Source organism: Lampetra planeri, chromosome 42 (assembly GCF_965212315.1).
Source record: "Lampetra planeri chromosome 42, kcLamPlan1.2.h2, whole genome shotgun sequence".
Taxonomy (NCBI): domain Eukaryota; kingdom Metazoa; phylum Chordata; class Hyperoartia; order Petromyzontiformes; family Petromyzontidae; genus Lampetra; species Lampetra planeri.
Genome location: NC_136148.1, coordinates 2,730,001 through 2,753,324, shown reverse-complemented (window position 1 = coordinate 2,753,324; position 23,324 = coordinate 2,730,001). Strand labels below are relative to the sequence as shown.

Below are 23,324 nucleotides of genomic sequence, written 5' to 3'. Positions count from 1 at the left end.
TAAACTTAAACAAATGAAATAAACTTGAATTTAAAAGGATGTTAAATTTTGATTTAAAGTTTTCATTACTGCAGGGATTCATATTCTTGGTTCTTTCGGTAAAGTCACGTAGAAGGGAAATAATAAAATAATAAAAACATAAAAGGATGTGTTTCGTGGAGCTTACGGTTGTTTTTGGTGTGATTTGATTTCTCAACACTTCAAAAAGTATGCCCCAACCCATTATAGCTCTTTAGAGACTGCTCTTTGAAGCTCAACGTAACCCTGCTCCGTTATTCAGTCTGCAGTGTTTTATGTACTGTAGAAATATATTTTTTTCTACAATGCATTACTTTTAAATATTTATACTACGCATTAGGACTGTTAATGAATGGGTCTTGTTTACAAATAGGTTTTGTGCTGGAATGCAGTGGTAGAAAATATATAAATTACATTATGTTTTTTTCCTACGTGTTGGGTGGGATTTAAATATTGCATTAATGTGTGATAAAGCAGCACTGGCTACGTGAATTAAATGGCAAAAACATGTTTTGTTGTGTAGACAGCGCCGAAGCACAGTGTGTTATTTCGTGTAACATATTTTGAATATATATTTTTTCGAAGCGATGTATTTTGCCATGTTGATGTATTTTTTTGTTGTTGATATTTTTGTACATTTTGAGACGGGAAAAAAATCCCACAAACAAAAATGAAGACAATTCTGATGGAAGAAATTGCATGTTGACTCAATTCTGTTATATGGAAATTAGTTTGTCTCTGCGCGTACCAAAAGTAATGAAGTTGCCTTTCCTTAATGACATTTTCTGTTTGTTAAGCCTGGGATGAGATTTTGTTTTTGTAATTACTTTTGTAGGAGGAAAACCTTGCTGGAATTCCTAATGGTTTTAAATGCCGCGTAAAAAATATGATTCAGAAACCCTCCGAGGAAATGTTTTCATGACCTTTATTAGCGAGATGTGTTTGATGTCCTCAGTTTTTCCACAATCACACCCTGTACGTACTCATAATCAACGTTTTTGGGTTTAGATCGCGTTATTTATAAATGTGTCGTAACCCTCCACCACCCGACACGGCCAATCAGTAAAACAGTGTCACGTTGACAAAAGACAAATAGTTCACTGCTTTAGCCCACCGGTGTGTTGAAGCCACAACATTTACAATTTGAGTACGACGTTTCGCTGGTAATCGTACTCAAATTGTAAATGTTGTGGCTTCAACACACCGGTGGGCTAAAGCAGTGAACTATTTGTCTTTTGTCAACGTGACACTGTTTTACTGATTGGCCGTGTCGGGTGGTGGAGGGTTACGACACATTTATAAATAACGCGATCTAAACCCAAAAACGTTGATTATGAATAATATTGGTCGCGAAAGCCTACGTGTTAACCTGTACGTACTGTTTGCTTATTCTCTTTAACCGTGCATCACTTTTGCTCATTCGCACGGAGCCCTTCGGCACAGCCGACGTTTCATCTGCCCCATTCTGTTAATTTAAAGCGATAAATAGAAAGCTATGTCTATTGGAAAATTGGAGAATGCTCCTCGGCGGAAAGTTCTTCCAGAAAGACGCATGATCGTTGCGTCACAGAAAAGCGTCAGGTCTGTCTAATGTGTCTCGTGGTGGCTGTCTGAAACTTTTATATTATTCTCATTGATGTAACCAAGTGCTGATGTGATTTATTACATACTTCTTTTCATCATGGTGTAATGCGGGCGAAAGCGACCTTCCGGATGTGACGTCACGAGGAGGCGGAGCCAGGTGACGTGGGTGAAAGGTTGGGGTCCTTAAGCGGGTAAACCGGAAAGAGAGTCAGTCGGGTTGTGAATGGAAAAGGGTGAGGCCACGAGGGCGAATGAGAGGAGGGGGGCACCGCCGGCGAGCGGGAGCCGACCCCAGAGTACAGCCAGGAAGGCTGTGTGTTAGAGGCAGCGGTGTGGCTGCAGAGAGTCGCAGGAGCGACGAAGAGAGAGAAGAGTACAGCCAGGAAGGCTGTGTGTTAGAGGCAGCGGTGTGGCTGCAGAGAGTCGCAGGAGCGACACAAGAGAGAGAGACAGCACGAGTCTGTCAGAGCGCTGCGGAGTAAGCAAGAGCGAGAAGAGCAGCAGCGATTACAGCCAAGGGGGCTGAGAGTGAGTAACAGCAGCGGAGCTGCTGTGGGGCTGCAAGAGCGACAAAGAACAGCAGCGGGGCTGCTGATGGTGACTGGAGTGACATCGGAACCAGCACTGAGAGTATAAGAGAGACAGCCGTGTGGGAATGCAGTACGGACCAAATAAAGGACACTGAGCCAGAGATCGTGGTCAAGTCTTTTATTACACTGGTGTCAGAAGTGAAACGGCTTGTCAAGACGGCTCGGAAGAAAGAATATTCCTGTGCCATCATCTGCTACATCATCCGACTTACGATTGAGACAGATGGCGCAGCTGGAGACCTGGAAAATCGTGCTGGCGAAACCGTGTGAGCTCACCACGCCGACGACGGCAGTGGGGAGAGCCGATGGTGGTCTGCAGGCCGACGCCTTGCCTGCGCTGCCAGCGCCATCTGCCACGCGGCACGAAGACGCCATCTTGGGCGTGGCAGGGGAGAAACGGCGGGAAGCCGCCATCTTGTCTTCACCGCGGCGGGGAGACGCCGCCATCTTCAACATCGCGGCGGAGAGGCAGCCTTGCGCTGCCATCTGGAGGTGCCGCGGGGAGAGCAGCCTGCTGTGAGCTGCTGTTTTGCGAGGGGGAGCTGCGAGGAGAGGACGACGACGCTACAGCTGCTGGGGCGGGAGCTCTCCCGTCCTGGCTCGGGTGCGTGACAACGGAGCAGTCAAGTCGCCGAACGAGTTCTGCGAGACGACTCAAGTTGCCGCCCTGCCGTCCTCTTCTTGCTGCAGCCCCGGGCGGGTCGTAACGATACGCACCCGGCCTTTACACACACCTCACCCATCTTTCGAGGGCCGGGTGGGGCCGATTTTGTTTTCTCTCATGACTCGATTGTGCGGAGCGCGGTTCGGACTGTGGGTATGTCTGTGTAATAACGATGAACGCGCTATCTGCTTGTTGCTCGGTGTCAATTAAAGTGTGTACGTGTGTTGAGAATGGACGGAGAGTATGCTGTGCTTGCTGAGTGTTAAATTGTGTGTGTGCGCTGCGGTGTGGAGTTGTTATATTGATGGCGAAGTTAATTATTAACTCGGGAGCGTCGGGTATCTTGCGCTGTATCATCTCGTGGGTTACCTTGTGCGATGGGCTTAATTGGAAAATATATATATATTTTTTGGTGTATTGTGCTGCGAGGTGCTATGTGCGATGTGGTTGTTGCAAGAGAGAGAATATTTGTGTTGTTGCTGCAATGTTACGACTGGATTAATGGTGTGTTGGTTACCTGCAGATCGGCTTGCTATTGTGCTTAAATGTGCGCGTGTGATCGCGATATGCTGACTGTATGTGCTGTTACACCGTTCTGTACGGTTATGGGGTGCGATGCATTGATTGACTATTGGGGTTGGGATGTTATTAATTGTGCGTACCTGTTTGGAAATTGGTAACAAATTCGAGGGGGACCCTATTTATTGGTCGTATGGATGTTATGTACACGCGATTTTGTGTATATTATGGGTAACGGCGCTTTGTGAGAGAGAGAGCGCGCTTTGAGGGTGCGTGATGACGCCGTTGTGGGTGTCTCAAGGGTTAATGCTAATGGGACCGTAAATTGGCGCCAAGTTGCGGCGCGTATTCGGTTGGTCGCATGCAGCCACGAGTTGCTTAGCGAGTTGGGTTGTGTAACCAATGTGGTTGGTAAAATATTGGTTAAAAATTCCCCGATATGACTGCTGCGCGCAGCAAGCTGGGGCTGTGCGTCTATCGTTGTTGGGATTGTTACAATAAGACGGGGGAAGCAATTTGTGACCCCCAGCAAAGGGAAGCTGGGGTGCACGAATGGAGAAAACTGGCCACGTGTTCGCACGTTGGGCCGCCATTTTGCGCACACGCGGGGTATGGCGTCGAAGCGCTTTGCGGAAAGGGCCGCCATTTTGAGTGCGCGCGAGATATTGCGCGAACGCGCTGGGCGAAGGGGGCCGCCATTTTGAGCGCGCGGGAAAAACCTCGGTGGGGCAAATATTCCATCTGTTATGCCTGCCATTGTTGATTGGGTGATGCACGAGGGGTGGTCACGTCGGCCTATGGCTGATGGCTGACCTGACAGCCCGGAGGCGAAACCTCCGTGGTATGTCTTAAACTAATGGGCCGTGTGCTCATATGGCTCGGGGAGTCATGGTTCAGTTGTGCGGTGGCAGACTGAACCTGGTGTGCCGGGGGCTCACGGGTTTTGGGTTAGGGCGTTATTGTCTCTATAAGAGAACATTACCCCGTGGGGGGGGTCGTTGATATCTGGCCTTGCCGAGGGATTGATCTTCCCTTGGCTATGAAGCGCATTTCAAAGATTGATGGAGCTCGTTTGACGGGGTTGCAGTGGCAGACGTGTCTTATATATTTGGACGATATCATTGTCTTCAGCCGCACATTTGAGGAACATTTGACATGGCTGGAGACAGTGTTCACGAGGATGCGCTCTGCGAATTAAAATTTTAAACCAAAGAAATGCCACCTACTGCAACGGTCCGTCCGTTATCTGGGGCACATTGTGAGTGCTGAGGGGGTGTCCACGGATCCGGAAAAGACGGCGTGCGTCCGGGATTGGCCGACTCCGGCCACCGTGGGGGATGTTCGGCGGTTTTTGGGATTTGCCTCTTATTACCGAAGATTTGTGCCGGGTTTTGCGACGATTGCGAGGCCCTTGCATCTCCTTACGGGTAAAGGACGGAAATTTGTTGGGGACAGCCGGAAGAGGCAGCCTTTCGGAGTCTGTGTGATCTATTGGCTACGGCTCCGACATTGGATTATCCCGATTTTGATCGCCCTTTCATTCTTGATACGGACGCGAGTGACACAGGTAATGGGGCGGTATTATCACAGTCTAAAGGGGGCGTAGAGCGCGTCGTGGCGTATGGTAGCCGAGTCTTGTCGCCTGCGGAAACACGCTACTGTGTCACTCGTAGACAACTTTTGGCGGTTGGTTTTTCCTACGGCAATTTCGACCGTACCTTTACGGTCGTTCTTTTATTGTGCGTACGGATCATGCGGCCTTGCAATATGCACTTAAAATGGACCAGCCATCGGGACAGTGGGCACGTTGGTTGGACACGCTACAGGCATTTTCCTTCCAAATTCAACATCGGAAGGGAGCGCGCCATGCGAACGCTGACGCACTTTCCAGATTACCAGGGCGCGCCCCTTGTAAATGTGCGTCGGGGACGCATAGGTGTTCGCCGATTCTAAACCCCCCTCAGCCGCTTACGTTGGCCGTCGAGAAGTCGGATACTCCGATGGAACCGGGACCGACTGACGGGGTTTTGAATCTGCCGCGGTCTGTCTGGATTCGGGAACAAATGATGGATGAGTTGTTGTTGTCCATGCGGAAGCGGTCTATGAGGGACAATGGGAGTCCGAGTACGGCTGTGGGGCCGCGAACCGCTCTCCGAGATGGTCTGCTTATGTGGCGAGAAGGGTTCCAGGAAAGCTGGCGTGTGGTGCTACCAACGTCCTCGCGATTCGAGTTGATGAGAACTCTCCATTGTGACACACTATTGCATTTAGGGGTGCAGAAGACTTTGTTGACGTTGCAACGTCATTATTTTTGGCAAGGCTGGTGTGTGTCCATCGCTGATGGGATAGTAAGGGAGGAGCATGGCCGAGTGCTGCTCATCCCCGAAATGGCACTAGCTGAGAGTATGGTAAATGGATGTTGCCGTGGGTTGACAACCACGGTGAGGGTTACGGCGAAATAAACATTACCGCTGGGGAGCGTGGCTCTCTCCACGCGAGGGTGTGCGATTAGGGGTTGTTGGTTTGTTGAGAGTGACTGTGGGTACATGCTGTGTACGTCTGAGGTCTGTGCTGGTCCTCAAGGGAGGACTGCTGCTGGATAAGAGCAGAAATTTTTTTGTTGTTGTTGTTTTCACGTGTAAATAATATTGTTGTTAAAATGTAAATACTGGGGCGTCCATCGCGGTTATTTGGGTAATTATTGGGGTTTTCTTAAGCGGCCCGGAATTACATCATCTCCACTACCCTGGGGCCGGGTGGCTGTCGTGTACGACATGCGGATGTGCGTTGTTGTGCTTTGTGCTGTTATTGTTCTTGTTCTTGCCGTCGTATTTATCGCATGCTTTCGTACGTTCGTCGATGTTACTTGTGTTGTTGTTCTTGTTGTTATATTGCATGCTTAGTGTCCTTTAAGGGGGAAGGTCGGTTCACCGCATTACGCTTTGGTATTGTTCAGCCGAGGTCGGCTGGGTTTTTTCTATGGGGGAGGGTGGTGTAATGCGGGCGAAAGCGACCTTCCGGATGTGACGTCACGAGGAGGCGGAGCCAGGTGACGTGGGTGAAAGGTTGGGGTCCTTAAGCGGGTAAACCGGAAAGAGAGTCAGTCGGGTTGTGAATGGAAAAGGGTGAGGCCACGAGGGCGAATGAGAGGAGGGGGGCACCGCCGGCGAGCGGGAGCCGACCCCAGAGTACAGCCAGGAAGGCTGTGTGTTAGAGGCAGCGGTGTGGCTGCAGAGAGTCGCAGGAGCGACGAAGAGAGAGAAGAGTACAGCCAGGAAGGCTGTGTGTTAGAGGCAGCGGTGTGGCTGCAGAGAGTCGCAGGAGCGACACAAGAGAGAGAGACAGCACGAGTCTGTCAGAGCGCTGCGGAGTAAGCAAGAGCGAGAAGAGCAGCAGCGATTACAGCCAAGGGGGCTGAGAGTGAGTAACAGCAGCGGAGCTGCTGTGGGGCTGCAAGAGCGACAAAGAACAGCAGCGGGGCTGCTGATGGTGACTGGAGTGACATCGGAACCAGCACTGAGAGTATAAGAGAGACAGCCGTGTGGGAATGCAGTACGGACCAAATAAAGGACACTGAGCCAGAGATCGTGGTCAAGTCTTTTATTACAATTATAATAATCAACCATGATCAATTCACTGCGAGATGAAGGCCTCCCCAAGCTAAGTGTATAAATACTAATCAATTGTCGGAAAATATGTCAATATCTATCATACATAGAGGACCGCAGAGTTTTTGGGCGATTGTTGGCACTCGCTCGCTGCCTTTGCCGTCTTCCCGCTTGTCTGATTCCTCACGCATCCGTGCTTTAAAGCTTGTAAAGCGTGAAGATGCAATCCGCATAATTGACGCATATATAAAACTAAACATAATCATAATTTTTATCTCATGATCCTGTGATGTAATCATTCACAAAGCTGAATTCCTTGGATAAAAAATACTGACACCGTGATTTGTCTGCAGCCGTGGATTTTCGCTGTGGCTCTCACTGCATTTGGAATGAAATTACAAGTTTATCATTGTGGACCTTCAAAATAATTGATACAAACCAGCAGTGTCGATAGTAACGCATTGCTTAAATCGTTTTAATTGTATCGACCCCGACGATCCGGCTCATTGGCAATCTGAAATTGCCACAGTTGCCTTCCTCACTGAACTTGGAAATTAAATTCAAAGTTTCTCTCATGTGGATTTTTCTAAACACCGTAGTGGCAATTATGTAACTGTGCAGATATATGTGTGCCGTGCATATGCCATAAATCTCTCGAAGGTACGGCCACAAATATCATGCTGTGCATGGTAGTTGTTGCATTTTACCCTTTGGGCCGTAAATTTGGTGGCAATAAATTGAGAGCTGTAATTGATTGCCTGATTATCATATCACCAGAAAAGAAAAGGATGGGGGGGCGGCGGGGGGGGGGGTGCAGGGGGGGGGTGCAGGGGGGGGGGGGATGCAGTGGGACGAAAATGCCCTGACTTGCTTTAATTTATCAGCCTGTGGTGTCTGTGCCATGGCTCGGGTTGAGGCCGTAAATGAACCGTTATATTTCTATTAACTATTTATCAAGTGCGATCGCCCGGCTGCATATGTGCGCGCGCGTGCACGCAGCGGGACAACATCCCATTAATCTCGTGTGCCACCCGAGGCGACCATCCCGCAAACAAAATGTCGGGGGAGGCGGGGGGGGCGCGGTGAGCACCGCAAAAGAGTTAACCCTTGGCGGATAAAGTCGGGGTCGTCCGTCAGTTAACCTCGACTAGCTGCGGTGCGTGTCGTGTTGCGGTGTGCGCCACTCTGTGTTTTTGCAAAGGCAACCACCGGCTGGCCTTTCGTATGAATTCGTAGTTTTCTTGTTGTTTGAGAAAACGAGGGGAAGGAAGTGTTAACAAAACAAAAGTATTCGTCGATGTTGGGATATATGCTTGACTTTCTTCCAGATGTGTTGGCAACCGAACAAATGTCTCGTTGGCAAAAAGAGGTTCATACTCATCAGAGACCGTGGTTTGAACATGCGAGCATGCACCTCTTCACCGATGTAATACCAGAGTTGACTCGGTAATACCAGAGTTGACTCGGTACTGATATCACATTGGTGGAACGTGCATACAACCTTGGAGCTGTCATTGCTATCGAACTCTCGGTCTCTTCCCTCACATGCTTTAACTTTGCAAGATCTCATACTGCAAAGGTTGATGACCATTAGAAGGGTCTGGCGAAGGAGTGTCAGCAAGGGGAAGGCGATCACGCTTCATAATACGACCACTGTGGATATGGAGCAATCAGACTATCACATATGCTGTGTATATTCATCGGAAGCTATTCACGTGCATGTACAGTATTCAAGCAAACGCATTTGCATCAGCGCCAGTACAAATTGGATAACATATTCTTGACAAATGTTGTTATACTTGAAGCCAATACATTTTGCTCCGGCATCGGTAATAAAGAGGTTTTCTTTTAAATTTTATTTAGAAGTAACCTATTCTTACGCCGTGAAATTGCTTTAATGCGAGGCAATACGGCCGCGTGCCTCATTGCTATTCAGGCAGCCTTAGCAGGCAACTCGAACATCTTTAGCAAAATTGAAATGCTCAGAGGCCATCCCTTCTTTTTTTAGACGCTGTTAGCTTGAGTGGCGGGCAGCGCGCATTTTAATTGAACGCCCTTGTAATTTACATCAATCGATAGGGGTTAATTAAAGTCCAAAGAAATTTCGCAAAGAGCGTTCATTTGTTTTAGGAGCAGAAAAATGTTATCGCGGTCTTCCGTGTTGTGCCGTGTCGCCTCTTGCTATGCTAGTTTACTGCACGGACAGGTTTGGTTCACCTGTAGAAGGTAGGCTCATTGTACATGCTTGAAATGTTGAGCTGTTTAGGACAGTGGGGTACTGATATTTGGAAGAGTAGGCCAACATAACCTCCATAGGGGGCTTTCGTAGAACTCCTTCTAGTGGAGGCCCTTCCACCAATACTGGCAGTGAGCAAGACATTACATGCCTGCACCTCTAACATTACTATTTGGGCATTCTTTGTAAATAGTAAAATTATATGCAGAGTTGTTATTCCCCCCAATGGCATCATGTGCTCTTTTAAATATTCCAAGTACCAATTTTGTGGTTTTCAACAATGTGTCCCACGGTGTAGAATCACTTATTAAACTATTTTCAGCCAATTGTAGGGCAATTTCATAGCAGCATACCCGTGCGAGGTCAGGGCTAACATGTTAATTGTGGGGGGGGGGGGGGGAATTCACGCCCAAGGCACGATCAGAGCTGTGAGCTTGTTATAGAATTCACAGTCGGAACATTGGCCAAAGATGGATGGTGTCTTAAATCACGCTCACTGGCAGTGATGGGCCCACCATGGCACTCCTCCATAATATATTTATTAATTTAGTTGAAGTCATTAAGCAGCGTTAACATCTGCGCTGCGGTGTCTGACTGCAATTGCAGTACTGCTGGCTGCATGATCACGTCATCATGATCAGCCATGGTTATTTCACTGCTGGATGAATGCCGACCCACCCCCCACCAAGAAGCCAGGTCGCTTCTGAAAAATAAGTTGATACATCAGTGGGTTTTGCCTGTTCGGATGGGGATGGTTTAGTTTGATTTGTATATTTTTGGGTGATTGTTGACCTTTATTGTACTTGCACTACTGTCGTGTTTTTGTATTGTTTGTTGTTGTAATGTTCTTACCCGCCCCTACTGGACATCTGTGACGAAATTAGCTTTATAGCTAATCGGATTCCTCCAGTTTAAATAAATATTCGAATTCTGATGTCTCGCAATAGGTCCAGCAAAAAAACAATCCAACAAGAGCACCCACAGAAGAGCTGATTTCATCGTGCGATCGCATTCACAGGCGATAGTAAGCAGCTTGGGTTTGCTGAGGAATTGACGCAGTCAGACTGCGGTAAAAAGAAAATCACATTAGGCGAAGTGACCTACTTCAAACATAAGGCGGCTTGGGGTCATTACCTTACAATGTAATTAGAGTAGAAAACAGGGCTTGTTCTCGAAAGCTACAAACTTTCTTAAAATATAGTAGTCTAATTCTTTATCTTAAAACAGAGGAGGCGCTTTGCATATTTTAATTGCTTAGTAAACATGTTCTGGTTTACTTTTTCCGTTACTCAACATCCTTAATTAATCTGGAAATGAAAAAATAAAGCTAAATTAATAGCACAGACAGTGGAATGGCTTGAAAATTTACAGTGTTTTGAATCGAGGACGCGTGGGGGTTTAGAATGAATGTTGTCGACTGAAACAAAAAATGGTTGTTTATTAAGTGCACCAGTTGTCGGTGTTTATTACATTAATTCATAATTGCTTCTCATAAATAGCACCCACTGATTGTTTAATACGTTATCATTGCCTTTGCTTTCAGCGTAATGTATTTATATTCGCTGCAGCACTAAAACTATTTGGTTAATTCGCGTCTGAACGCATGAAGCTATGCCCGCAACCGTATAACCCTGAATGCTCCGCTCTTGGCAGTCAAATGCTAAGAGGCGGCCTCTGAACTGCAAGTCCAGCGGTGTCGACCGTTACGCCGCTGTGGCAGAATACCGACATGCACAGTGCAGAGCGTGGAACTCACTTTGTTCTGCAAATGTGGCTTCGCTGAAGTTGGTTACATGACTGCAGGGGAGCAGAAATTCGCCTGCAAGAGCAGGAGTCTTAAAAGGGCGATTGGAGCATAGCCCTGCTTCATACATGTTGCATTTCATGTGCAAATGCGTGTTAGGCTCTCCGACTGATGTTGAAAGCATCACTGTCTGAGCTCTCACCATCTGGCGGTCACGGGGTCCCACGTTGACTCTCGTAAAGATGATCCGATATTGGCCAATTTTTTTGACAACAGTTGCATCCGCTCTTTGGGACACGTGCGAAAGAAACCGGCCACGTTGATCAATACTTTGCCGAAAACAAGAAACAAACCCAGCCATAGAAGTATTCACCCTGTCGGCCAACCCGCTTACGTCACACATCGTGTCATGTGCGATGTTATTGTGTTTCGTAAAATTGTTATACTTCCAATGACAAATGCATGTTAGAAAGCATTATAGAATCCATGCATGGGCGTGATTTCCCTTCCTAGATGTAAATCTTAAAGACGGTAATTTGTTTTGGCCTATAGATTATTCTTTGCGAACCTTTTTTATTGTTTATAATGACACAATCGGTTATAGAGCCGCGCTCGTTGCATTTGTAAAAAATCGGTATGCTTATTCATTTTATATACAGAGTATTAAAAACATTACTCTGGGTACCTTCAATAGAATTTATGTTTTCGCATACTCATTATGGCATTGCTCATTAGTTGGTTTTAGGAAATGCCACTCGTTATGAATATAAGGCTATATGCCATTTATTGGGGCAATTCTTCTTTCGTATGGCATTGTGAAAAGCAACAGTTTTTTTCTTTTCTTTTCTTAATGATCGTCATAAATTAATGCAAAGGTTCCCATCAGTCCAAGGTGGTTGACGCAGTGTGGATTTCAGTGATACCGCCAGGATGTGCATGGATGGGGCATTCATCGGTGATGTGCTTGATGGTTTGGACCTCTCCACAGTCGCAGTTGGGCGATTCTTTGATCTTCCATTTATGGAACGTGTACGAGCGTCTGCCGTGTTGTGTTCAAGCGCGATTCAGCGTGGTCCATAGTCGTCATGGAAGAGAGAATCCCGGTATTTCCACCGTAGGATCGTGATTGATGTTTTTGTTTTCCACCTCCATGGCTGCCCATGATTCAGACCACCGAGTGGCGGTTATTTTTGGCTGCTGTATCCAGAACGGTTTCCTGGATTTTAGCCTTGGGCATGGGGGTTCCTTTAGATCTTGATGGAGCAGCAGAGTGAGTTCTTCATTATCTTGTTGTACTCCTGTGTCGTCGCATCATGGCGTCGGATGTTGGCCGGAGCGATATTCGCCAGCACAGGAAGCCACGGGATTGGAGTAAACTTTAGGGAACCACTGATGATACGAAGCGCGTTGTTAAAATCGGCGTCAACAAGGTTCGTGTGAGGGCTTGCACCCCACACCGGGGCACGGTACTCCGCAGTGGAGTGAACAAGGGCCTGCGTCGATATTATCAGCGTGCTGGCATCGCTTCCCCAAGTTGTTCCTGCAAGTTTCAGAATAATATTCACTCGTGCTTTCGTTTTACATTTAGCTTATTTGAGGTGTACTTAATTTAGTTCTTTTAAATTGTATTATTATTTTTATTATTATTTTTTTTATTTTCACCTATGTGACTTTACCGAAAGAACCAAAGAGTATGGATCCTTGCAGTCATGAAAACTTCAAATCTAGAATTGTTTGAGGTGGTGATGGTAGTTGAGCGTCCAATCCAGGGTAACTCCTAGATACCGAGGGTGTTCGTCATGCCGTAGCTTCACCCCGCAGAAGTTAACGTTCAACGTTTTCGAAGATTGTTTGTTGTATAGGTGGAAGGCGGAGACGACATTTTCTATGGGTTAGGCTTTAGGCGCGAATTCTTGAAGTGAACTTCCACAGTCTTCAGACCTTTTTCAAGGACTGCCTCAGTGTTCTCCATTCTCCGTGCTTGAGTTGCGAGTGCGATATTATCCGCATATGTGAACTTATGGCAAGATGTCGCTGGATTGTCACTCGTATAGAGATTTAACAGTACTGGGGCCAGAACTGATCCGTGCGGGAGTCCGTTCAATCTTCATCGGCTGCTGGCAGCTTCACCAAAGTGGACGGTGATCCATCGGTTGCTCAGCATTTTGGTGATTAGTCTAATTATAGGGCGACAATACACGGCTTTCACAAGCTTCAGTAGGAGTCCCTTCCATTGAAGAGCTGTTGCTATTTTGATGAAAGCTGTTGCTGTTTTGAGTTGGCATTTGAAATCGGCTTCGATGTCACTTGTTAAGGCAAGCACCTGGTCGCAACAATTTCGACCAGTTCTAAATCCTGCTTGTTCCTGGGAACCAATTTCCTAAAGTGTGGGCATCAGCCTTTTGAGCAGAGGCCGCTAAATTAGTCTATAGCAGACGCTGAGTAGGGAGATAGGGCGGTAGTTTTTAGCGTCCGATGCGTCCTTGCCTGGTTTCAGAATGGCTATTATCCTTGCCTTTTTCCACTCCTTCGGAACGATGCCTGTCGAATGGATGTCAGTGAAGAATGTGGCTAGCCATTTTCTCGCTCTTGCTCCCAAGTTCTTGATCAATTCTGGATAAACATCGTCAAGATCTGAGGCTTTCCCGCATTTCAACTGGGCAATACCGGCATCTACTTCCTCTGCTGAGAAAGTACGGGACAATTTAGAGGTTTCTTGGCAGTTATCTAGTGTGCAACAAAGTTATTTGTAGACTTGCCATTTTTGTCGATCGAAGTTCGTGAATTGTTGATAAGTTGCCTAGCAATCTCGTCAGGACTGATTTGCGGAGGTTTGTAGGCTGGCGTCGCGGCTGCTCCCATCAATCTCAGGAGGCGCTGGGCTTTACGGCTCGATTTTGTGCCTCAACTGTTTCACGCCACCTTTTTCTTCTTTGCAAATTCAGTGACTCGAGTAGGGCTTTTGCAGTCTCCTGCTTCTTATCAGTATTGCATTTCCGGAAAAGGTGTTCGCTTTCTGGAGACCAACATGGAGTGAAGGCCTTTCTGAAGCCTCTTGCGATGTTGGCCTTGGCAACTGCCTTGATGAGACCAACGAAGCGACGGTAGTTGACTGCGCGTGGAGGTATCATTCCAACTGATTCTTACAAATCCGCAGTGAGATTCGCCCATTCAGCTGATCTCAGTTTCCAACGCGGTGTTGACGCGCAGCTGAAGAGCGGAATCTGAAGACCGATATGGATCACTGCAGGTCTTTGTTGGCTATTTGGAAAGTCGTCTAGGGCTGTTCTCGTTGACGGCATCGGATTTCCGTTGTGATGCCGAGACACAAAACATAAATCGGGCGTATAGCACTTTTTCCACCTCGCCGACTTGAAAGTACCGCGGACTTTTGCCAATGATGTCAGTTGTTCACCAGCTCTATCGTTGGCGCTATAGCCCCACAAGGTGTGGTGGCTGTTGAAGTCGCCTATGTGGATGATAGGGTGGCTTGGCTGCGGTAATTCCGCACACGGCCACTCCATACGTGGAGGCTTGTAGACATTGACCATTGTCACGTGGTTGCTCTTGATGGCGATGTAACGTGGCGAGGTGTGTGGCACGACCTGGACCGTGTCCGTCAGGTCGTTCTTTACGTATGCTGCAAGGCCAAGTTTTGTATGATGGCTTGCAGCAATGAGAGTGTATCCGATTATCTTTGACCGAGGGCACTGTCGATCCAGATGCACATCTTCCAGTGCAAGGACGTCGACGTCTTGAAACTGGAGAATCTTCACGATGGAATCGAATTTCGCACAGGAAAGGCCCTCGATGTTAATCTGCACGATTCGCAGCGACGGGCCCCACGTTCACGTTGCTCTGACCTTGTGAAATGCTCTCTGTACTGCTGCTTTTCAGGCCGGGATACTTTTGTCGGGGATTCGGCCGCCGATGTGATGACATCCGTTGTGCTTTCGCATGTAGCGGGGAAGGCCGCCATTATCTTTACTCTCTATAAATATTTTTTTTACAGAATGCATTGAAATCCTCGAGATGTTGATAATTGCCTACACACTTGCGTTCAACTTTCGTAGTCCACGCGTTTATGGTATGTTTTTATAACGTACATTTTAAATTGTAATGCAAGACCTGTTGTCAATCCACCGTCAGATGAAGGTCTCCCCATGTCGTGTCGGTCATGGAGATTGTTTGACCATACTTCACCATACTGGTCAGTGCAGGCTGATCGGGGGGGGGGGCGGCAGGAATGGTTCACGTATCATTCACCACCGATGTTTGCCGTGATAGCTGGGAATTGAGCTTACGGTGCTCAGTTTCGAGAACAGTGCGGCAACCACAGCGCCACTGCTCCACCCCAAAATATATAAATTCAGAAGAAAAAGAAAAATATCTCATGGCAGTCAATGTTTGATTTTTAAAATATGTATGTGTGTGGTCATAATAGATACCCGAAGCATAGCAGGAGCAGTTAAAACATAATCTTTCATCGCCGACAGCAATCTAATCTGAATAACTGTCACGTATGAAGTATTGCCCCCGTTTACAGCGAAATGCAAAGAGATTTTAAGCAGCAACACATGATTTAGCTCAACTTATACGGCACGAAAGTTCAATTTTCAGTGACCTCTGATCTTAAAGGTAAATGTGTCCTGCAATAACCACAAAGAGTGGCCCAGTGCAGTTTTTGTGACCTGTTTGTGGAGACTGGGCCACATGTTTCAGTTAATGTCACCAGTGCGGGCTATCAATCACAGAATTAACGATATTAGACATTTCCGACTGCAGAAAATCCAGACTGCCTCATTGCTGCTGCTTGTGAATTGAACGTCGAACCCCTAGCACTGCTCGCATACAGGGTCATTACATATTTGACCAGCACAGACCACGTGCTCCGTCAGCATGGTGCAAGCGCACGCCACTTTAATCACCCCGTGTTACTGGTGAGCCTCTGACCAAATCACCCGGAATACGCTTGGGCTTAGCAACTGAGCAGGGTTGAGCCTGCGTAATGCTCAGATGAGCGACAACCAGAATCAGAATCGTAATATTTATTTATACTGAAGGAATCCGATGAGCTATACAGTGGGGGCATTACAACAAGAAACAATACAAAACAACGATATGTGTGCAAAGTACAAGAAAGGTAAACAAATCACCCAAACGTATACAAATACAACTAAACCATCCCCATCCTACCAGGAAAAGCCCACCGAGGTATTCACTTATTTTTCAAAAGCGACCTGGCCACAAATTATAGCTCAAGAAAGTGGCGTATCATTTGGACAATTTTAGCAGCAAAATAATCTTAGTCTACACGCATGCTTCTAAATGTGGAGGGGAAAACCGGAGGACCTGTAGAAAAAAAATCTACGCGACTACAGGGAGAATGTGCAAACTCCAAATATACAGGCGTCAGGGTCTGGATCGAATCCACTACCTCCTGCATGCGTTACATTGTCAGCAGAGGGCAGTGCAGCCGAATCCACTGTTGTGCTGTACTATGCTCCATTGTCTGTGCACCACACCCTCTGCAGCCGGCAATGACCAGAATGCTGAAGTGTGGTCAACATGAACTTCAACAACGTGGGACCTTTTTGCCAGTATCAAAGTATGAAAAATAAGAATAGGTTTACCCTTTCTGGCAATATAACAGATGTTATTATGTTCGAACACCGACAGAGGTTCCATGATATAGTTTCTCACCCCGAGCTATAAATGCTCTGATAAGTGCATTGTCTTTGTACATTCTCTGGTCTGACACTGGTGAGACTAGGCCATAAGGAAGGCTGTCTCTGGGGTAGGCCAATCAGTTTCATAGACAATGCATATTTTATCAGAGCATGTTTGCATGTTCACCATAAGTTCATGTGGTTAATGCAGACTTGATTCCTTGCAAAATGTATCTATTTGGTGTTCGAACATCACAACACCTGTTTTATTGCCAGAAAGGGTATATAAAACCGATTCGTATTTTCTAAACCCTGACAACTTACCTGTCACGAGGAAACCCTAATCCATCAGTGGATTGGCAATAGATAATTCACATCTACATGTTTTTTTTGTAGAGACTGGCCTCAAAGGAGATGGAGAATTCACACCGGACTTGCCTCTGTCCGTACGTACGTCAGGCAAGGTTGAGCCATGTCCAAATCACAATGAAGAGCAGGACTTGTTAGAATCTTATTACTGCCACCTGGCTCACACCCAAGGTGCTCAGGGGCCCGGAAGCACGGCGGGGGGTTAAGGTGAACCTGTGAAAGTTCACAACCCTCGGCGCAAATAGGGCTCAGTGGGAATTGGACCTGCAGCTGAAAAATCTGCTATCCACGGCACTTGAAGGGGGTGACAGGCTCGTAGCGAGTGTCTCCTTCAGTGCACACATTTCCCAACCCATGTTTCTGTGCTAATAATCAGCCTGGCAAGTCCCCAGCTGCTTTTGCAGTGATGAGAGGCGTATCGACTTTTGATGACGATTACAAATTAGGGGAGTGAAATATCAATGCCGATGCGCTCATTTGCGTTGAGGTGTATTGACCAGGACGCGCGCCCCTCCCTCCCCGCTGTCGTTCTACAGGGAGATGCGGGACGACGGAAGTGGAAGGCAAGCTTCGCAGCCGAGGTGGAGAGTACGGGCGAAAGGTCGGCAGAGCGACGAGGTAACACGTTCGTCAGGGTCACCCTGATCACCACCACCACCACTGCCACCACCGCCCTTTCTAGCAGCAGTGCAGCGCTTACAGGTGGTTGACGAGTGCCAGGATAGCACCCTGCACATTAAGTGCAAAGGAGTAGCTATCGAGTGTGCAGGCGGTGTGCGACTGCACTGGGATCTCACACGTCACCGCACTTGTCAGTGTGGGTTGAGCTTGGATGCGGAAGCATAGACGTGCAGCTCAACAATGGATTTTGCTGGACTGCCCTCTGCTGACTTCCACATAGCAGTCCTGCAGCTGTTAATGACAACCTGGAATGCTAGGTGCTCGCCCATCTAAATCAATATCCAGGTTTAACCGTGCTTAGCTTCCCAGAATTGATGGGATTAGGTGCATAAGTGTATAACATCAGTGTACAAATTTCATTGTGTGTATATGAACCAGTGGGACTAATGATCCCAGGAAGGGTCTAGAATACATTAGGTAGTACAAATGTGCGGTTTTGTAATGCAATTAATCACGGAAATACACCTGAAAGATTAATTGGTTAATTTCTTAATCAGCTGCCCCGACGAGGAATCTCACAGCTCCCGGAGGCTGCCAAGGGAGTTGTGTTCATGTCCCATTGCACCGCCGCGTGTTTCGAACACTCGGTGGATGCCTTCCCTTTGGCAGAAAACAAAGAATGAAAAAATCTTAATCTGAAACACTCACTTCTACAAAGGTAAAAGTGCAGCCTAGCAATGTCTTGCTCGCATCACTGCTGGTGGAAGAACCTCCACTCGAAGCTCTAGAGCCCCTTTAGAGGGCATTTGTCCGATACTCTTCCAGGCTGACCCGATGCCTTCGGAGAGGTGTGAATACCCACACTTTAATTCACCGCGCGCAACCTGCCAATTGACTAACCGTGGGGCACCCATTTATACCACCGGGTGGACAGAGGCGGTGGGGGAATTTAGGAAAGTTTCACCGTTGTTCCAACTGCCGTGGAGATTAAACTGATTCAGCGACAAATCCAGCGTGCCATCCTTTACACCAGGGGTCCCCAACCCCCGAGCCGCAGACCGGTACCGGTCCGTGGCCTGTTAAGAACCGGGCCGGACAGCAGGAGGTGAGCGGTGAGTCCGCACGTGGAACCCGCCCATTATTTTATTATTGACCACTTCCATCCACGCCTCTTTCCCGCGCACTGTGCACTTGTCTCAGTCACAGTTTTGGTAAGCCGACAAGCTAACCCTGGTCAAAATTAGTGAAACACAAACGTTGCTGGCGAGCTTCTTTGAAAAGGGGGAAAGACCCAATGATGAACCGCTCGCCCCCCCCCCCCCAGTCCGTGAAACTGGTCCCTGGTGCCAAAAAGGTTGGGGACCGCTGCTTTACACCATGGCAGCCTCTAAACATGTGAATCACAGCTACACTTTTGATAAAAAAAATTACATTAAATTATGATGCTTTGTATGATTAAAGAATGTGGAGAGCATTCTGTGGGGCGGCTAACTGATTTACTAAATCGATGTAGTGCAATTTATAAATGGGACTTGTTTTGTTTATGGCCTGGTCAAGACACTTATGGGTTCGGCAGTAGGTGGGTGAGCAATCCCATAGGATAAATCAATTAGGGGCCCTAATGATGATTAATTAACAAGTGGTTAACTGCAATAATTAAAAATAATTTGAAACCAGAGGCAGTGGGCCGTTCCCCATATTTCTACCCCCTACTTATGTTGACGGTGTGTACGTGCCTCACAACGTATCGTATCAGGCCCGCACATTGGCTCAACTAAAATAAATATATATACAAAATGTAACCTTATTTTCAGTTCACAAAGCAAAAAAACATGATAAATCAAAGTTAGTTTTTGGGATTTCTGTTTCAAATTGGTGATCTCCATGAGGTTGCCACCTCTTCAGGTATAAAAAAAATGGGACGTATCTTGGAAAGAAGATGAATATCTCACAATACTGGAAGAGGGTCGATGCAAATATCTGCATACCATCTTTAATGGTGTATTTTCATGCAATTGATCAAGTTTCATGCAACCAGACAGACTCAACGAGAGGATGATCCTGGGAAATCACGACAGGTGACAACCCTAGATGTCCACCAATGCATGTTAATGTTAATGTACGCATTTGGGTATGCTGCCCTTTCATTACTGTACATTTACACATTTCTGCGGAGGGAGTTGGTAGGAACGTTGGGTTGCTCGGTCAATGGCAAGGGTCAATGGCGGAGTGGTGTATTTCGCAAATATGGCCGACTGTGAGGGCGGGCACAAGCCGGCGTGAGTAGGTTAAACGTTGAGTTTTATAAGGACACCACGGGGTGACCAGCCCCTCCCCACCCAGCCCCACCCTTCCCACCCCCCACCCAGCCCCACCCTCCCCATCCAGCCCCTCCCCACCCTCCCCATCCCACCCAGCCCCTCCCCACCCTCCCCACCCAGCCCCTCCTCACCCTCCCCTCTCCACCCAGCCCGACCCCTCCCATATTTGGATGCACGATGGACAGACACAATAATCCCCTGTGGGCTGGTGGAACCAGGTGGTTCTTACCAGTATTAGTGTTGTCTCCACACAGCTGTGCATCTGTTGGCTAACCAGCTCCATCTCGAGAACATTTCCCTTGACCCATGATTGGTTTCAAAGTGTGCCTTTTACAGCTCTCAGCCCTGTTATTACAAAGTCGAGGAATTATGTTTTCATTGTGTACAGTAACCAAATAGATTTTATTTTCTTATTCATAATGCTTCACGTATTTCTTGTACACTGAATTGATTTGCAAATCAAAACATATTTAACCTTTTTGTCATTATCGTCCAATTGCTTTGTTTCTTTGTTTCTCTATGCTCGTTGTAAATTGGCAATAATCGCTAACAGCAACACTATTGATATTAGCCTCTTATGGATGACTTGGAGCAGGCCAGGTAATTAATATTCCTAAGCTAAGGTGAAACCATAAACGAGGTTTAACCTTCCACCAAATTGATTGTCAAGGACATGAAAAATAGTGTAATTGGGGATTATAATGGGCTTGCATTGTAGAGTTTGTTGGGAATGCTGTACAGGCATACATACGTAGTGTGTAACCCTCAAGCCATCATCATCAAAGGCCATGATCGACTCACTGCTGGATGAAGGCTTTCCCACGTCACCATACTTCAAGATCTCTTGTTGCCGTGATCCATCTGAAACCAGAAAAGAGCATGTGAGTAAAAGCAGTGATAAAAAAATGGATGAAAATGCCAAGCACAATATAGAATATGATGCAAATCCATAAGCAAATAAATAAGATAATAAATTACAGAACACAGCACGGAAATAATTGCGGGTGTTTTGACAAACAGTGGGGACATGTGAACAGAAAAAGGAAGTCGATGATATATAAAATGACAAACACTTGCCCTTTGAAAGTGAGATGAAACCATGATGAATGACAGAGACAGAATCTATGCAGATTTCTATAACAAAAATAATAATAATCATATACCACAAGAAACAAATCATCCTTCAGATAAGGAGCAGAATGTTGTATATGTCGCACTAGAGAAAGTAATCACTGCCCTATGCAGTGTGGAAAGGGGCAGTTTCCAGACCAGATGGACTACCTGTGGACATCATAGGAGAAGAGGTTCAGCTGATCGATAGAAAATAAGAGGAAATGTTTTATCAATATGATTACAGAAATAGCTCAATTGTAGAACGATGTCTCAATCATTCTTCTCAATCGAAGTGCTCTAGGCCAGGGCTATTCTCAGGCAAACTTTCAGGAGGTATTTTCTCACTTATGTAATAAAGTGACCCACGTAATATTTTTGAGAAGAAGGGGAGCATGAACTGTGTGCATGGGCAGTGCTCTTTATTAGCCAGCCACTTCGTGTGTGTGTGTCTGGGTCTTTTAAATGATGCAATCGCGTGCCATGGATTTTGCGGGTGCCATGAGGGCATTTTATTTACTTGACTGCCAAATGGCTTTCGGACAACTTTAGACAAAATATAAAAGTTTAAATTTGGATAAGACATTTTAATTTATAACCGAAGGTACACTATGCATCCCACTTTGTACAAAACACAAACGCCACCGCTGCTGACTTTCTTCACTTTGTCCCGTTTACTCTTAAGTACTAACCACGTCACGGTTAGCACACTCAACTTGCCACGCAGAGATGGCTGGTGTACATCGATGACCCCGTGCGGCATTTAAAATATTCGCCAAGTTTATTAAACCTCCCTGCATCTCTCCACCCAGCAGTACAATTGGGTCCATCACAGTCAAGTAAATTGGCAGGTCGCGTAGGGTGGGGTAAAGTGTGGGTAGTCGCACCTCTCTCAAAATGTCTAGCCAGCGTGGAAGAGTAGGCCAAAGTACCATCTCGAGGGGGCTCTCTAGAGCTCACTCTCGTGGTCACCCTTTCACCCGCAGTGGTGTGAGCAAGCAATTGCTGAATACGTCAAAGTGCGGTATTGGCGGGATATCGTTTTGTTTTAAGGCCGTGTGAATCATTTGCGAGGGAATTATACGTCGTTAGCACTTTGAAAAGGTTTAAGTAGGGTTTCAGTTTCAGTTAAATTTATTAGGATTTACCCTGTGAGCCATTCGGCTCTTGATTTGGGTTCAACCGCAACAAACAATAAAATTACAAAATACACATTGAACGCGGAAATGCTCGTGGCGCAAGGCAGAGGTCGCAAACGGGTTTTGATTCCTTACCCGTACCCGGCCACACCAGGGTCGCAAATTGGTACCCGTTCCCTACCCATACCCTACCCGAAATGAGTGACAAACGGTTACTCACCAGTGACTCACGGCCTACCCGTACCCGTACCCGGCCGCACCAGGGTCGCAAACGGGTACCCGTACCCGGCCGGGTACGGGTAGCCGGGTATCGGGTAGGGTACGGGTATCGGGTACCCGGTTGCGACCTCTGGCGCAGGGTCACTTAGTGTGCCGGTTCCATGGCAGCGTTGCGGCGCTGAGACCGCCGCGGCACCGTGGTGCCGTTTTGTAAAAATGTACTTTTCAATTAGGGGTGTCATAAAAAAAAAACGACAGCTGTGAGCTCGGCGCCACCGCTGACATATGGACATATGGACGCGCGGTCCCCTCTCTGTGCCACCGTCGTCGAGAGTGATGGAGCCATTGTGCAAAAATAATGGAACTTTTTATTGTTGGCGCAGCAGTATAATTTATAATTGCTTCGTGTAATGCGCGCATTTTATAAAACAGAGATAAGATTGTACCACGGCCGAGGGGGTTGTGGGGGGGGGAGTATTTTCATTTCACGAAAAACTCATTGCAACTTGTGTCCTGAAAAAGATATTTGCCGAGGGCCGGGCTGGCAGGTTAAAATTCTACCAGTTTGACGGAATAAAAAATAAAATAAACAGAGTCTATTATAGAGAACTCCAGTACTGCTCGGGTCAATTCATGTATACATCTTCACCGTAGCAGGTGAAAGTAAAAACGAAATACCCCACCCTTCAGCAGCATGATCTATCATTTCTAAAGGAAGGTATAAAAACAAAGGCAATAAAGCATTGCCCATGCACATATTGTAATTATTTTAGGATCAGTGAGCTATGGGCTATTGGGTCAGACTGTATACTGACGAGGGGATTTTAGAAAACGCTGGAAGGGATTTTGTTCCTAATGACGACCGCTTGGCTTTGCGATCGAAACATCGTGATATTTTTATTTGCTTTGCTTT

The 23,324-nt window shown here is 46.8% G+C and overlaps 2 protein-coding genes across 2 annotated transcripts in view; one reads left to right on the top strand and one right to left on the bottom strand.

The window, feature by feature from the left end:
- Positions 1-23,324, bottom strand: part of RBIS (ribosomal biogenesis factor) — a 575,724-nt gene that overhangs the window by 222,575 nt on the left and 329,825 nt on the right. The window lies entirely within an intron of this gene.
- Positions 1-23,324, top strand: part of LOC144732224 (uncharacterized) — an 81,609-nt gene that overhangs the window by 14,137 nt on the left and 44,148 nt on the right. Inside the window, exon 3 of the mRNA XM_078613624.1 lies at positions 17,538-17,619. Within this exon, the coding sequence (XP_078469750.1) occupies positions 17,538-17,619 (82 nt within the window). The remainder of the gene's footprint in view (positions 1-17,537; positions 17,620-23,324) is intronic.